Here is a 13,103-nt window from a genome sequence, read left to right as displayed (position 1 = left end):
TAAAACGAAACAGAATGTTCACTGTTTAACCTAAATGAAGAGTTTAATGTCAATTAACCAGTGACTGACAGACTGTAATTCATCTGTCATTCCTTTTTAAGGAAAGACCTGATTTTATCTGCAACAAGAAATGTAGAATGATCAGCATACAGAAGAAGTTTATTTTTAACCACTGGCTGCATACCATTCATAAATATTTAGAACAGTAGTGGCCCCAAGATGGATCCCTGAAGAACATCGCAAGTAACCTTACCAAGAAAAAGAACCAGATACATCAACATGTTGTTGCCTGTCAGAAAGGTATGGCTTAAATCATTGTCAAACATCAGGCCCATGGCCTCTAATTATTTAATCTTCCCTACTAATAAACAATATTAATATTACCATTATGTATATGCTAAAGTTAATTTAATTTTTGTGCCGCTATGTAGGTTATAAGCAATAAAAAATATAACAGTTGATCAACATAACTGATCGTTTCGCAAAAAAACACATGGTTTAAAATGTAGTTTTGAGAGCATATATATCTATTTTTTAGAAACACTACTTAAGAATAGAATAGAATGACTAATTATTTAAAAAATGACAGAGTCATTTAAGAAAATGTAGTTATCATATTTCAATATGATATCTGTATAGTTAATGAAAATGCGAGGTCGCGATTCCAGGAAATAAATCAATTCATAATACGTGTACTGCTCGTTATGCCCATGCTTACATATCTGCATCATATATTTTACCGACTGTGGATTTCAACACAATGTGTGCTTTGAGAACTTTGGGTAACCCAACGGTAAGACCCTAACAATTACCATATATAGTCAATGAGAACATGGGTTAAACTGATGTTTTGTTTTTTCAAATTATGGAATCAAAAGCAATACAATATGATAGTTTACATTTTAAACCATAAACATATAATATACGTGCGACTGAAAGCCTTGTTACGGGAAATGAAGCTTCTTATCATCTGTGTTTTTATTTGGATTGCAAACAACGGTTTGTATGTAAACAAAAATTGGAACTATATCTTAATGAACAAAAAGTGCAATTGTTGATTGATTAACTTAGGAATAATTTAACTAAACTTTAAGGATTAGTTCTTGTTGGTAATTTGAATATGTAAGATCGGTTGAAAAATCAAATATCATTTTGTTGTACAATTAGAACAACTTTTCATGACGCTTTAAATGAGTTAATCAAATATCAACGTCTTTCAGCAGTAATTCTCAACGAAAGCTAAAAATCGACGAACGATTAATCGTATTCAATTAAATACTCAATAATAGGTTAATCGAAATATTAACAGCTGCTCGGTCTGTATATAACCATTGACCAGTTAAATATAAAATAAATTTTAATAAATAATATGTTGTTGGTTATGTTTATGAACACTTAAATGATAAATGAATAATTTGTGACAAAGTGTGAGGTTTTGAGATCTTTATAAACGGTTTAAATGATCTTTTCTGCTACATATACAGCCCTTAGGCGGTGACCCAGTTTTGTTCATATTAAGGCGTTTGTTATGTACGCGAGTGTCCTGGCTAGTGCATTTTCTTATGTCTAACTTTTTGGCAATTAGTGTTTTGACTTAAACAACAAAACCGCCTAAGGTTGTTCCTCCTGCTGCAGCTGAGTTTTTACTTTATCTGCATTTGATTCAGTATGTTAACTAGACGTGTATATGTTTAAAGAAACACACTGTTGGATTAATTGACTTGCGTAGTATTCCTGGAAGGCGTACATATGCAGGACAAAGTAAGGATATTAATCACCACACCTTGTAGTATAGTACCTACTTGCTTAATATTTCGACATGTGGCATCGGGGTGTATTGTAAAAAAGCTATAGTATTCCTGGGAGGCGTACATATGCAGGACAAAGTAAGGATATTAATCACCACACCTTGTAGTAAAGTACCTACTTGCTTAATATTTCGACATGTGGCATCGGGGTGTATTGTAAAAAAGCTATAGACGTGCTCACGTAATGTTTTAAAGTTTCAGTTATGCCAAACAATTTTATTTTCAGATGCAAATCCCTGTAGCGTTCGGTTGACATCGAAGTTGAAAACTGTAAATCTAGGAACGAACATTACCCTTACGTGTCATGTGTGCAATATATCCAAATTAAGCCGAATAGATTATTTTAACAACACTGACAAACGTATTGCGTCTGTTGTTCTTGGATTTCCTAGTATTGTTGACAAACACTTACACGCACTTAAAGTCACACAATACGGAGAGGCGATATCGGAAGTGGATTTGACAATTTATAATTTTTCATCTTCATCAGTTGGGGAATATAAATGTCTTATCGACAATGTGATCAAATCGTCGCTGTCATTGAATTACGCAGGTAAGCTTGTCAAATACTTGTTTAAAAAAGCATTTGTACTTTACGCATTGGTAATTGTATTGGCCCATAGAGAATTTTCTGGAAAAGAAAAAAGTTTTTAATATTTTAAATGCTAAAAGGAACATATAGCAAGAACATTATTAATATTCGAGTAGTATGTGTGTGACGGTATATATGTGTCAATAATTATATCATATGCATTTTGTAACTGCCTTTTCCCCAAGAAGAATTTGTAAACTTCAACGTAAAAGAATATTCCTTGTTGGTATAGTTGCAGTGGAATATGTAACGTTGACTCCCACCACTCCGACATATTCCGTTCTAAGCAACGCTTCTTTCGCCAAGTTGAAGTGTGCAACATCCGTAAGTCGCCCAATACCCACGATTACGTGGTACACGAATAACAGAATGTATTTGAATGGTTTCTCCGAAAATGTGGAGCTTACTGTCAATAGCAGTAGTGAAACGATAGGGGATGTGACGACTAGCACTCTTAACATAACGCATATCACAGCATATCACGGGGCAAAATTTTATTGTAATGCATCAAATGGATATGGCGAAATACAGTCCAGCAAATTAACTATAGATGTGTTAAGTAAGTTATTTTGAGCATTTTTATATTTGTTATTTTTATTTAATTTTGCTATAATTTACAATATGTATTATTTACATGCTTTGAACAGTGTTGCATTATGTTCATTGGTAAGACAATTTTGTTTCAATAGTGTTGTATTCTGTTTCCGGTATATACCGCATTACTTCTGCTATCATGATAATAATTTACGGCGCTGTGCCTAGCGTTTTAATCGTGTATCTGTTTTAAAAATGTAAATGTGCCATGTAATTATTACAGTTGCTTGGAATAGTATAACTGTTGGATGAATAGTGAATCTCCAAGCTTAATGCGATACAATGCTTTTGCAGTTTGTGTGATACATGCATATTTGTCAAAATATCGTGTTAAGTGTGAAAACATGTTATAGAGATACTTTTCACGAGCATTTGATTATATAAACATATGTGTTAATTATCTACATGTTAAGTAATGATGCAAGTGTAATGACGCCAAAATGCATCATAGTGTCTTTGTGTGCAATATTGCGAAATTCAAACGAGTAATATATTTAAGATACAAATTAAAGACATTTCGTTGCGCGAATGCACAGTGAATGTTCTATTCGATTTAGAGTTTTTTTATTAGTGTTTCGTTTTAAAAGGGCTCTCAACCACGACGACGACGAAAAGAAAAGTTGTAAAATACCGTGTCTTTTTACAATTATTAGTTTATATTGATTAAAATATAACGACTGGTATATTACATTACTTGAAAAAAGTTGCTAAATTTTCATATTTTCAGTATATTCGGTAATAAATTTTACTGGGCATGTCTACCAGGAACTACCAGTTAACTATAAATAACGCCAGTAGATTGACCATCATCGTCATGTGATAAACCCAGGAATGCATATTGTGCATGCGTAGTGAATTGTATATATTTTATATATAAAATGATCAATCTACTTGCGTTATTTATAGTGTGTATATCGTTATGTCACCTATTTTCGCATTGTACTTTCGATTTCACGTCGCGAAATTTTATTACCGAATATACTGAAAAAATGAACTTTTTCCAAGTAATTTAATATACCAGTCGTTAAATTTTAATCCATATAAACTAATAATTGTAAAAAAAAATACGGTACTGAAGAACTTTTCTTTTTTCGTCATTCGTGGTTGACAGTCCCTTTAAGGTGTATACATTGTCACAATATATTTTAGCTTTTCCAACAAAACCACAAATCCTATACAATGAAAGCAGCGTAGATGAATCTATATCCATCTTGCAAAACGATACTTTGCATCTTCAATGTTTATCAAGTGGTAATCCAACTCCCAACATAACATGGAGTCTTCCAGACAAAACACGTGTACCAAACAAGTTTTTGACAATGGAAAACATAAACGTCTACAACCAAGGACTATTTACATGCACTGCTGAAAGTACACTTTTGCCAACAGATCTGTCGGGACTGACTTTATCAAACAGGACAGAATTACATGTCCAAGTTTTCCGTACGTATTGGGCTAATTGTTCGTGTTATGCTTGTATTTTAAGATGTTTAACGTTAATAGAAATATCGATTACGTGTTTCCACAGTATTTATGTGTTAGAATTGATTTAACATTTCTCTTAGCTGTAAAAGTATACCATGTTTACAACGGATTCAATCCTCTGAACGATTTTCTTAATATAAATATTTCGTTTAAATCATTTGTGAGAATACTGCTATGCAAAATGAGGCAAACTTTACTTTCAGATGCGCCCTTATTCCCACTATGCCTTATCGGAAATACCAATGTTACATTAAATGCGATTCGAAGTGTAAATGGTGAACCGTTTGGAATAAAGTGTACCAGCCAAAGTACCCCTCCTGCCTCTAACTATACTTGGATACTACCAACGGGTGAGAAACAAAATGGACAACAGCTCAGACTACAGTTTGCCAGCAACGAAACGTACAACTTGGAGGTTACAAATATAATGAATGCAACTTTTTCGCATCAAATCGTTATTGGAAAGTTTGAACTCTCGTTCACATTTGATATACTGTGTAAGTACTTGGTTGAGCATTTCGTTCATATATATATATATTGTTGTTTATTACAACATTTGTGTACACCAATATTCATGAAAACATTATTTATTAACGTGTGTTCATTATTTCACAAATTGTAGATTCTGTGACAGAGCTCTTCATCTTCTATCAAGATTTGAATCCACGTCTTATTAATAGTCCGAGTATAACCCTCGTAAGGGGTCGAACTATAAGTTTAAGATGCTATGCTAAAGCGAATCCAATTGCGAGTTATGTGTGGTCGTCGAATGGTTATACGTATTCTAATGAGGCTTATTTGAACACAACAATTATTGACATGACTATTGTTCAGTGCCTTGCTATGAATACTCTCGATCCGACTGCGAGGGAACCGCGAACCACGTCTAGTTCAAGGAACATCACTATTAATGTTTTATGTGAGTAGACTTAACTGGTAATAAAACCTTTTTAATGTTCTCACATGTATACATTCCTGAAATCATTAACTTCCATATTTACACTCCATAGTCGTTACATTTGGTTGAGGTGATGGCAACGGTATATTTCATAAAGTAATTAAATAATTCAACAAATCATGATGTATGGAAGGACATGTGAATCAAGTTTCACATTTAATCAGGCCACCATGTGAAGGAATGTGTAAGTTATATAATAAAATAATTAACTTTGAATGTATGTTTGTATATTTTGAACTTCACTCATGTCCGAATAGTTCCTTGAAAACTTGACAATTAATTATAAATATGAGTAAGTGTTTATATTTAAATCCTATGAATGTTTATGCTTTGATGAAGATGCCCCAGAGAAACCAACGGTTGATATTCACACATGCGGTTTGAACAGAGCATCGAATGAAGTTAAGGTCATCCAAGGCAATTCCGTCAATATAACATGTACTACAAACAGTAGACCAAATCCAACCTATTCATGGATACCTGGAGAATTTGGGAATGGCGATAGTTTTGTTATCAGCAGCGTACAAAGAGAACATAGTGGCTCGTACATATGCAAAGTTGAGAATGAAATGAACACAACATTTGATGGAACTATTAAGGGACAAAATCAATTCGACTTTCAAATAGATGTTTTAGGTATTGTGAATAAGTCTATGATTTATAACATTTCTAACTATATTTGATAAACCATTCAAGAAAAAAATTGACGTTATGGAAATAAACTAAGCTGGTTCAATCTTTCTTTTCGTTTTTCAGAGTCAGTGGCTATTTTGCCAATTGGCAATTATACAGTTCTATTGAACCAAACTATGTTTGTCACGTGTCCTTACAAACCTGGAAATCCAGCGGAAACGAGATTCACGTGGTTTCATGCCAATTCGTCGACGATTGGATCGTATCAAAATCTTTCGTTACCTAGAGTACAGCTCAAAGACGAAGGCTTTTACAAATGCAGAGTGAACAACACTATGGAACCTACGGGTTGTTCTACTAAAGAGGCGTACAAAGAAACGACATTTTTCATGGATGTGCAATGTAAGTGAAAACAAGTGAATCTGACAACATTATGTGAATAGAAAGCATGCACAGGCGGGAATTGTCATTAAGACCAAATTTAGCATGTTCACTTTTTTCAGATCCTGTCCAAATACGTAGCCTTTATGCCTTCGGCTTAAATGTTACATCTAAAATAACCATAAGCGAACGTCAGACCGTGAAGTTACTCTGCGAAGCAGAAGGTGACCCCGTCGCTAGACTACAACTTACAAATATTACAAATAAAGGCAATGAACGTTTACTGGTTGAAGCAAACAATAACACAATATTCGCTACTGTTGTTAAGGCGAAATGCGAATATGATATGGGAGTCTATCAATGCAAAGGGAAGAACGAGCACAATGAGATTCAACAGGTTCGCGAACTAGAAATCACGATAACGTGTAAGTGTATTTTATAAATGTCTATATCTCTATATGTAAAATTCGATAAGAGCTAACAGTTTCGTATTTGTTTTTAAAATACAATCAGGTTCACCAAGACCTTCACCATTTTCTCCACCAATTGCCACACTATATAGAAGAAGAAATGCATCAGCTATTTTAACTTTCACTATCGTCGCCAATCCTCCTCCAATTGACGCATCAGCATATGTTTGGCGTAAGCAGGTAGTTGATAAATGGGCAACACTTCACAATAACAGCAGATTTCAAGTTCGTGTAAGAAATGACAGTCTGCAGACCAACCTTTCCATATCGCAACTGCAAATTGACGATTTTACAAACTATTCAGTCCGTGTGAACAATTCTCTCGGATCTACAGAGCAAACATTTGTCATCCGAGCGAATGGTATGCTCATTTAACACTTGCTTTGCTTCGTGCCACTCTATAAAACTTAATTGATATTTTGATATATTTAACTGTGAATATCAAGCAATAATATTGTTTGCGCAAACTGGTTTTTAGAAAAATGGTTATTAGCGTCTATGGTATCGCTTTTACTGACAAGTATGTCACAAAAAGAATTCATAAAATATTACCAGATGTATTTCCTTTTATTTAACAGAGCAGCCCTCTGTGCCGCAACAACTTCTTGCCGTCGATACCATGGTTACTGAAAGTTCTCTTACAGTTCAATGGACACCTGGGTTTAATGGGGGTGAAGACCAATGGTTCATAATCGGTTACAAAAAGGCAGCAGATGAATCCTGGACGTACATTAATGTATCTTCAACAGTTACTCAATTGAGTATTCGTGAATTAGTTGCGGGGACCAAGTATGACATAAAAATGTATGCAACGAATATAATTGGCAAATCTGATGAAACTACTGTATTGAGTGTGACAACACAACCTGATATTTCAGGTATGTATTTTGATTTGCATTTGATAGTGGATTGTGTGTATAAAGTTATTGTATTACATTGTATATGTAAATTGCTTCGCTAAATATAGTGTCGACATGTACACGCTATTACATATTAAATATGATACCGACTCTGTAGGCCTCATATTCGGCACTTGTATCGGCAGCAGGGACATACTATTTATTATAACAAATACAAATTCTGACATACTGTCCATTGAATACAAAATCCTCATGGATGCTACCACCAGGTTAACTTGAGGGTGTATTAACAAAATTAAAACTTAAAAAGTAGCTAATGATCATAAGGATACTAGTGTTTGCTTTTTACAAATGCGTTAAAATAAATAAATTACATCACTGTATGTAATATTTAGACGATTGATCATTGAGAAAAAAAGAACATGCTAACACTTTTTAAGTAAAACCTTTACATTGAATTCAAAATATCAAGTGTATCTTCTATGCTAATGGTTTTTGGGCCATTCCCGATTCCGCAATTAAGTTCTATAAAGGTCATTACAAATTCATGTTATAGCAAAACTATTTCATTATTTGTTTAACGAGAAATTGTATTTTAATATGAATTGCGGGAAATAAATGTGTAAATATTAGCTTGCACTGCTTATGCATGTAATTAGATAACGGATCCTCTCCATCGGTTGGGGCTGCAGTAGGCGGTTCTGTTGCTGGAACTCTCGTGGCAGTCATCTTGGCGGTGCTATGGAAATATAGGAAAGCGTTTAAACGTATGTAGACATGTAAACTGAATAATCGATTATGGTACTATATACATTACTAGCATTTAATAGTTTATATACGAATAAATCGGTTAAACAGTAAGTGTATTGCTTCATTAAGGTTTTAAATACATAGTTAAATACTATTATTTACCCCCAATCCAAATCTTTGATGCGATACACCGAAGTACTGGTACCATGCATTGATCACAATGAGGACACAGTGTATGGCATACTTTTCATGGGGCAATCAATACTGTGTTGAAATTGAAACATTTCACTGAAACATTGCTTAGATAAATATGTCAGACAATCATATGTCGATAACGCAAAGTTGGACCAATACATGCAGCGTATAATATCCTGTTAGACAACATCTAAACTTTTGTTTTACGGGAATCCAAATCCCATTCTTAGACAAAATACAAATGCAAATAAAAAGTAACAATTGCGAAATGTATTTATTATTTCACAGCCGACTTTGCATATTATAAAGCGAAATAAAAAAGCGAGACATTAAAGGGTTTGAAGGTAGTTTGCTTTATAAAAACAAACTGTTTACGTTCAAATATTTTCAATTTAGATTTTGTTATTTAAATTATTTTTTTAACAAGCATCTTGTATCGTTGGCTGTGAAAACTACATTATGTTTACAAATCAAAAAGGCCTACTTTACAAATTATTATTTTTATAGCCACACGGAGTTAAATACTTTTTTTGTATTATATGTATGAATCTCTCATGACATAACTTAAAACTAAACGTTTTCATTGAACATATCATAAAAAAGTTGGCCAAAATATGGCCTTTTACGTCAGTTTCATAGACATTGAAATGCCATTTGGGAGTCGAGAATGCCTCAATATTCATAAAATTAGCAGATCCATGTGACATGTTCGAATTCATTGTAAAGCTTGCACTTTTTAAGTGCAAGATGTTCAATTGATATTATGTTCCATTGTCTAAATTTTACGTACAATTGTGTTATTAATTTATTGTAACGCAAAGATATAACCAGTGTATTAATATGTGTCTAAGCACCAACTGTGTTATATACTTACTATACATTTCGTTGAACATTTTCAGGTAAACCTGGTGAAGCTGCTCATTACGATGACTTGTTCAATAGACAGTATGTATATTATTTTTTGTGTTTAGATAAATATTCCGTTGTCCAATATTTGCGTTCACTTCATAAAAAGTGTACCACATTATTATGTTGCTATTTTTTCTGCGGGATAGAACCAAAATACGAAATATGACATTTATTGCTCCAGAGCCGCTGTCCCTTCTTCAAATACCAGTTCCGAATATGAAGCCTACAGAGTCGGTATGATCTTGAATATATAAATGCGTGTCACCACAATGTTGTTAAACTTAATGAAAAATGTAAAGATATATAATCTATAATACACACACAATGAAATATTAACAAGAAATATTTAAAAACTCAGACAATCCGCGTGGACAATACTATTTAAATGGCAGGCTTTACATTGCACGTGTACATTGTTTCATTTATGCTGCATACATATCGAGTTATTAGTATGTAAAATAGTGTAATCATTCTACGCGAAGGAAGAAATGTACCTGAATAGTGTGTGGAAATATTCTTTCAATGTTTCTTTTATTTTGTTTTATTCGCATAATAATAACACATTCTATTTTATAAATTAAATACAATGTATTGAAAAAGTTGAATGAAATGTGCAATTATACCATATTGTATAAATGCAATCACAAGTCAAATATAGATGATTATCTAGAAAGGTAACTCATTTTGAAGGCATCATTTAGCGAAATTATTTGATACGTTAGTATGTGTCATCGTTTGATAATTATTGTTTCGCTTATATATTAGGCATACACACATTTAACACTTTGAACTATGTAATTGTCAAACAATACCATGTAAATACCACTGGCAGGAAAGTTTTAGATCATTGTGAAATGACATTTATGATAGACTAAGGCTCCTCTGTCAGCATCGACATTCGTATTCATGTCGCTTATATGCAGGTCACATGAAGTACTTAGTTAATTATATCGACGTACATTACTTGAAAAATGTTTTATCATTATCTTTATGTTATCATTAGAAGAGGATAGTTGTGCAAACAAACGTTAAGTTAAAGCGTGTATGTTACAATAATGTATTGTAGTTAGTTAAGGTTTAATATTTTAATTAAACATTTGTGTAAATTTAAATGAACAAAGACAATACAAAAGGTATTAGTTGTGTTCGAAAATCGCAGTTAGTTTTTTTTACTTGGTGAATACCATCGTTTTTATTGACGAAAATGTTGCCGCTGTATTAAATATGGCAAGAAATCAAGATCAAAAGTCAGCTTAATAGAAATATTACATTTCAAATAAATTATAAGAGGAAAATCAGTAATTTACCCTAGGGTCTGTTAAATTCGATGTTTATTGCCATCAAACACGTGAGAATATATGCAATACAGCATCAAACATAAACAATACGCATTGGAATAAAGAATAAAAATTATTTTGGGTTTTCAACGTTTGAAAAATAGCGAAACAATATGAAATGAATTCGAACAATTGTTTTATTTCAGAAGCCCAGCAAACAAACCAGTACGAGACACTTGCGGAAACTTCTTTTCATGAATATTCGGTTTTATCACCTGGTGGAAAACATGATTATAGTGTCATGAACCGTGTAAATCAAGTTACTGAAACTGATCGTGCAATCGTGAATCAGGAAAACGCCTATGTTAATTTGTCATTTTCGGAAACATAAATAGCGTTTCATTTTGTAATTGTAGTGATTACATCCGAAAACATTTATAGCGCAAAATAAAGTATTCACACATTGAACGTTGTTTGAGTATAATTTTTGATGATCGTTAATTGTAAGTATGTGTAGAATGTGGAATGTATTAATACAAACAATATTTGAATTTAGATTGTTTAATGTTTTCCATTCATATTGAAACATGTAGAGTCAAATTTATTTGACGATAAGTATATTTAATTTTCCTATAAGAATGCAGCTTTTAAATTCAACTGATCAACGCTTGTTATTATCAAACCGTGTTTCGTTTATGAATTAACTACTTTATTCTTACAAATAGGAACATAGACAATATATTATAGTTAAATAATAAGTTTTCGATTTTAAGTGTAATATTTAACGAAACAAGTGAACATAACAGTAACAGATACTACACTATTTAATTGCCTATAGTTAACATATGTGTGACGAAAATCCATTAAACAATAAAAGCGTTTACCAATTAAAGGGATACAACTCAAATATATTTACACACTAATGTAATTGATATCGTTATGCTATTATTTTCGTAAAACTATATGAATATTCACGAACGACATGTAATGTCTTACATGATTTAATAACAGTATTTAAAAGATATTACTAAATATTTGGTCATTTGGATTAATTTAACACTATTTGAATCATATCTTAAACTTAAGATCGTTCTTAGCACATTATTAAAGTACATGTGTTTGTAACAAGTGTTATTTAGAATTACTGTAATGTGATTTTAGTATGTGCATTTTTTGCATATGAAACAATTGTTTTATCGATCATGGAAATGGTATGTTTACGAGGGAGTTTTCCACTCATTGAAATGAGCAGTTTCTATCCATTCACTACAGACATAAAAAGTAAAACAAAATCAAACGTTCAACGTTCAGCTGGTGTTTGGAAACTATTCAAGCACCAGTGACAATTTGACGACGAAAACATACAAAATATGAAAACATGTAAAAATAAAAATGCTGTTCAAAACGTATAGTGTTCATTCTATGTGCAGTGTTTGTTTTGCATTTTGTTTGTACATGTATGTAATTATTGAAAATGGTTTAATGACTAAGTGTTCAATCATCTTTTTAACTCTTTGTCTTTATGAACATGCAAGTATGTCAACACCACCAGCATTATGCTACTCGATCAAGTCGTCCTGAAATCTCATGGACAATCACATCAACCTTTGATTGAATATTTATAAAACACCAAAACCATTATTTCGATCATTGGTCGGTCCTCGACCTCGTGCGGGAATTGTTATATAAACAACGCTGAATATGTAATTTTCCTTGGGTGACATTGAACCTTTCAAATGTCTTAACCACGGTTTAGTGCCAGAGTGTGGCTCTCATATTCCAGCACTTTAAGTGTGTTATGTAAATAGTTTTATGTTTTCAAAACGCAACTTTTGTATAAACAGAATAAATAAATAGTTATGTATCTCACTCTACATGTTACGTTTGTCAAACTAAAATTATGAATGCTGCATATTAAGATAACAAAAACGTTGCAGCTGCACCATCATATCAGTTTTAACTCTGAGCTTAGTGTGAGGTTTAGGATCCCTTCAATCGGTTAAACCCAAAGCTATAATACTGTTTTTATGTTAATTGTCGTATGGTATGTAATGTCTTGAATTTTATGGACACTTTGTTATATGTTTAAAATAAAGACCATTCCTTGTTTGCTTGTCGACGTTGTTTCATCATCATCATTCTTCCTTCCGGGAAATTGTGTTTGTCGTGTCCGTATATACATACATTTCAC

General features: G+C 32.6%; 1 protein-coding gene across 2 annotated transcripts; it reads left to right on the top strand.

Moving 5' to 3' along the window:
* Positions 1–863: 863 nt before the first annotated feature.
* LOC127836550 (hemicentin-1-like) lies at positions 864–11,380 on the top strand. 2 transcript variants are annotated; one of them, XM_052363203.1, is made up of 15 exons: positions 864–999; positions 2,035–2,361; positions 2,633–2,959; positions 4,144–4,437; positions 4,683–4,976; positions 5,102–5,398; positions 5,777–6,073; positions 6,194–6,472; positions 6,574–6,876; positions 6,965–7,282; positions 7,500–7,799; positions 8,441–8,548; positions 9,626–9,671; positions 9,817–9,869; positions 11,119–11,380. In XM_052363203.1, the coding sequence occupies exons 1-15, from the start codon at positions 888–890 to the stop codon at positions 11,301–11,303; spliced, it is 3,540 nt and encodes a 1,179-aa protein (XP_052219163.1). In that variant the 5' UTR covers positions 864–887; the 3' UTR covers positions 11,304–11,380. The 2 variants fall into 2 exon arrangements, with proteins under 2 accessions (XP_052219163.1, XP_052219164.1); XM_052363204.1 differs by lacking the exons at positions 864–999; positions 2,035–2,361 and having other exon boundaries at positions 2,828–2,959; positions 4,244–4,437.
* Positions 11,381–13,103: the final 1,723 nt, after the last annotated feature.

This window comes from Dreissena polymorpha, chromosome 6 (genome assembly GCF_020536995.1).
Source record: "Dreissena polymorpha isolate Duluth1 chromosome 6, UMN_Dpol_1.0, whole genome shotgun sequence".
In the NCBI taxonomy this organism is placed as follows: domain Eukaryota; kingdom Metazoa; phylum Mollusca; class Bivalvia; order Myida; family Dreissenidae; genus Dreissena; species Dreissena polymorpha.
This window is presented reverse-complemented; position numbering and strand designations above follow the sequence as displayed.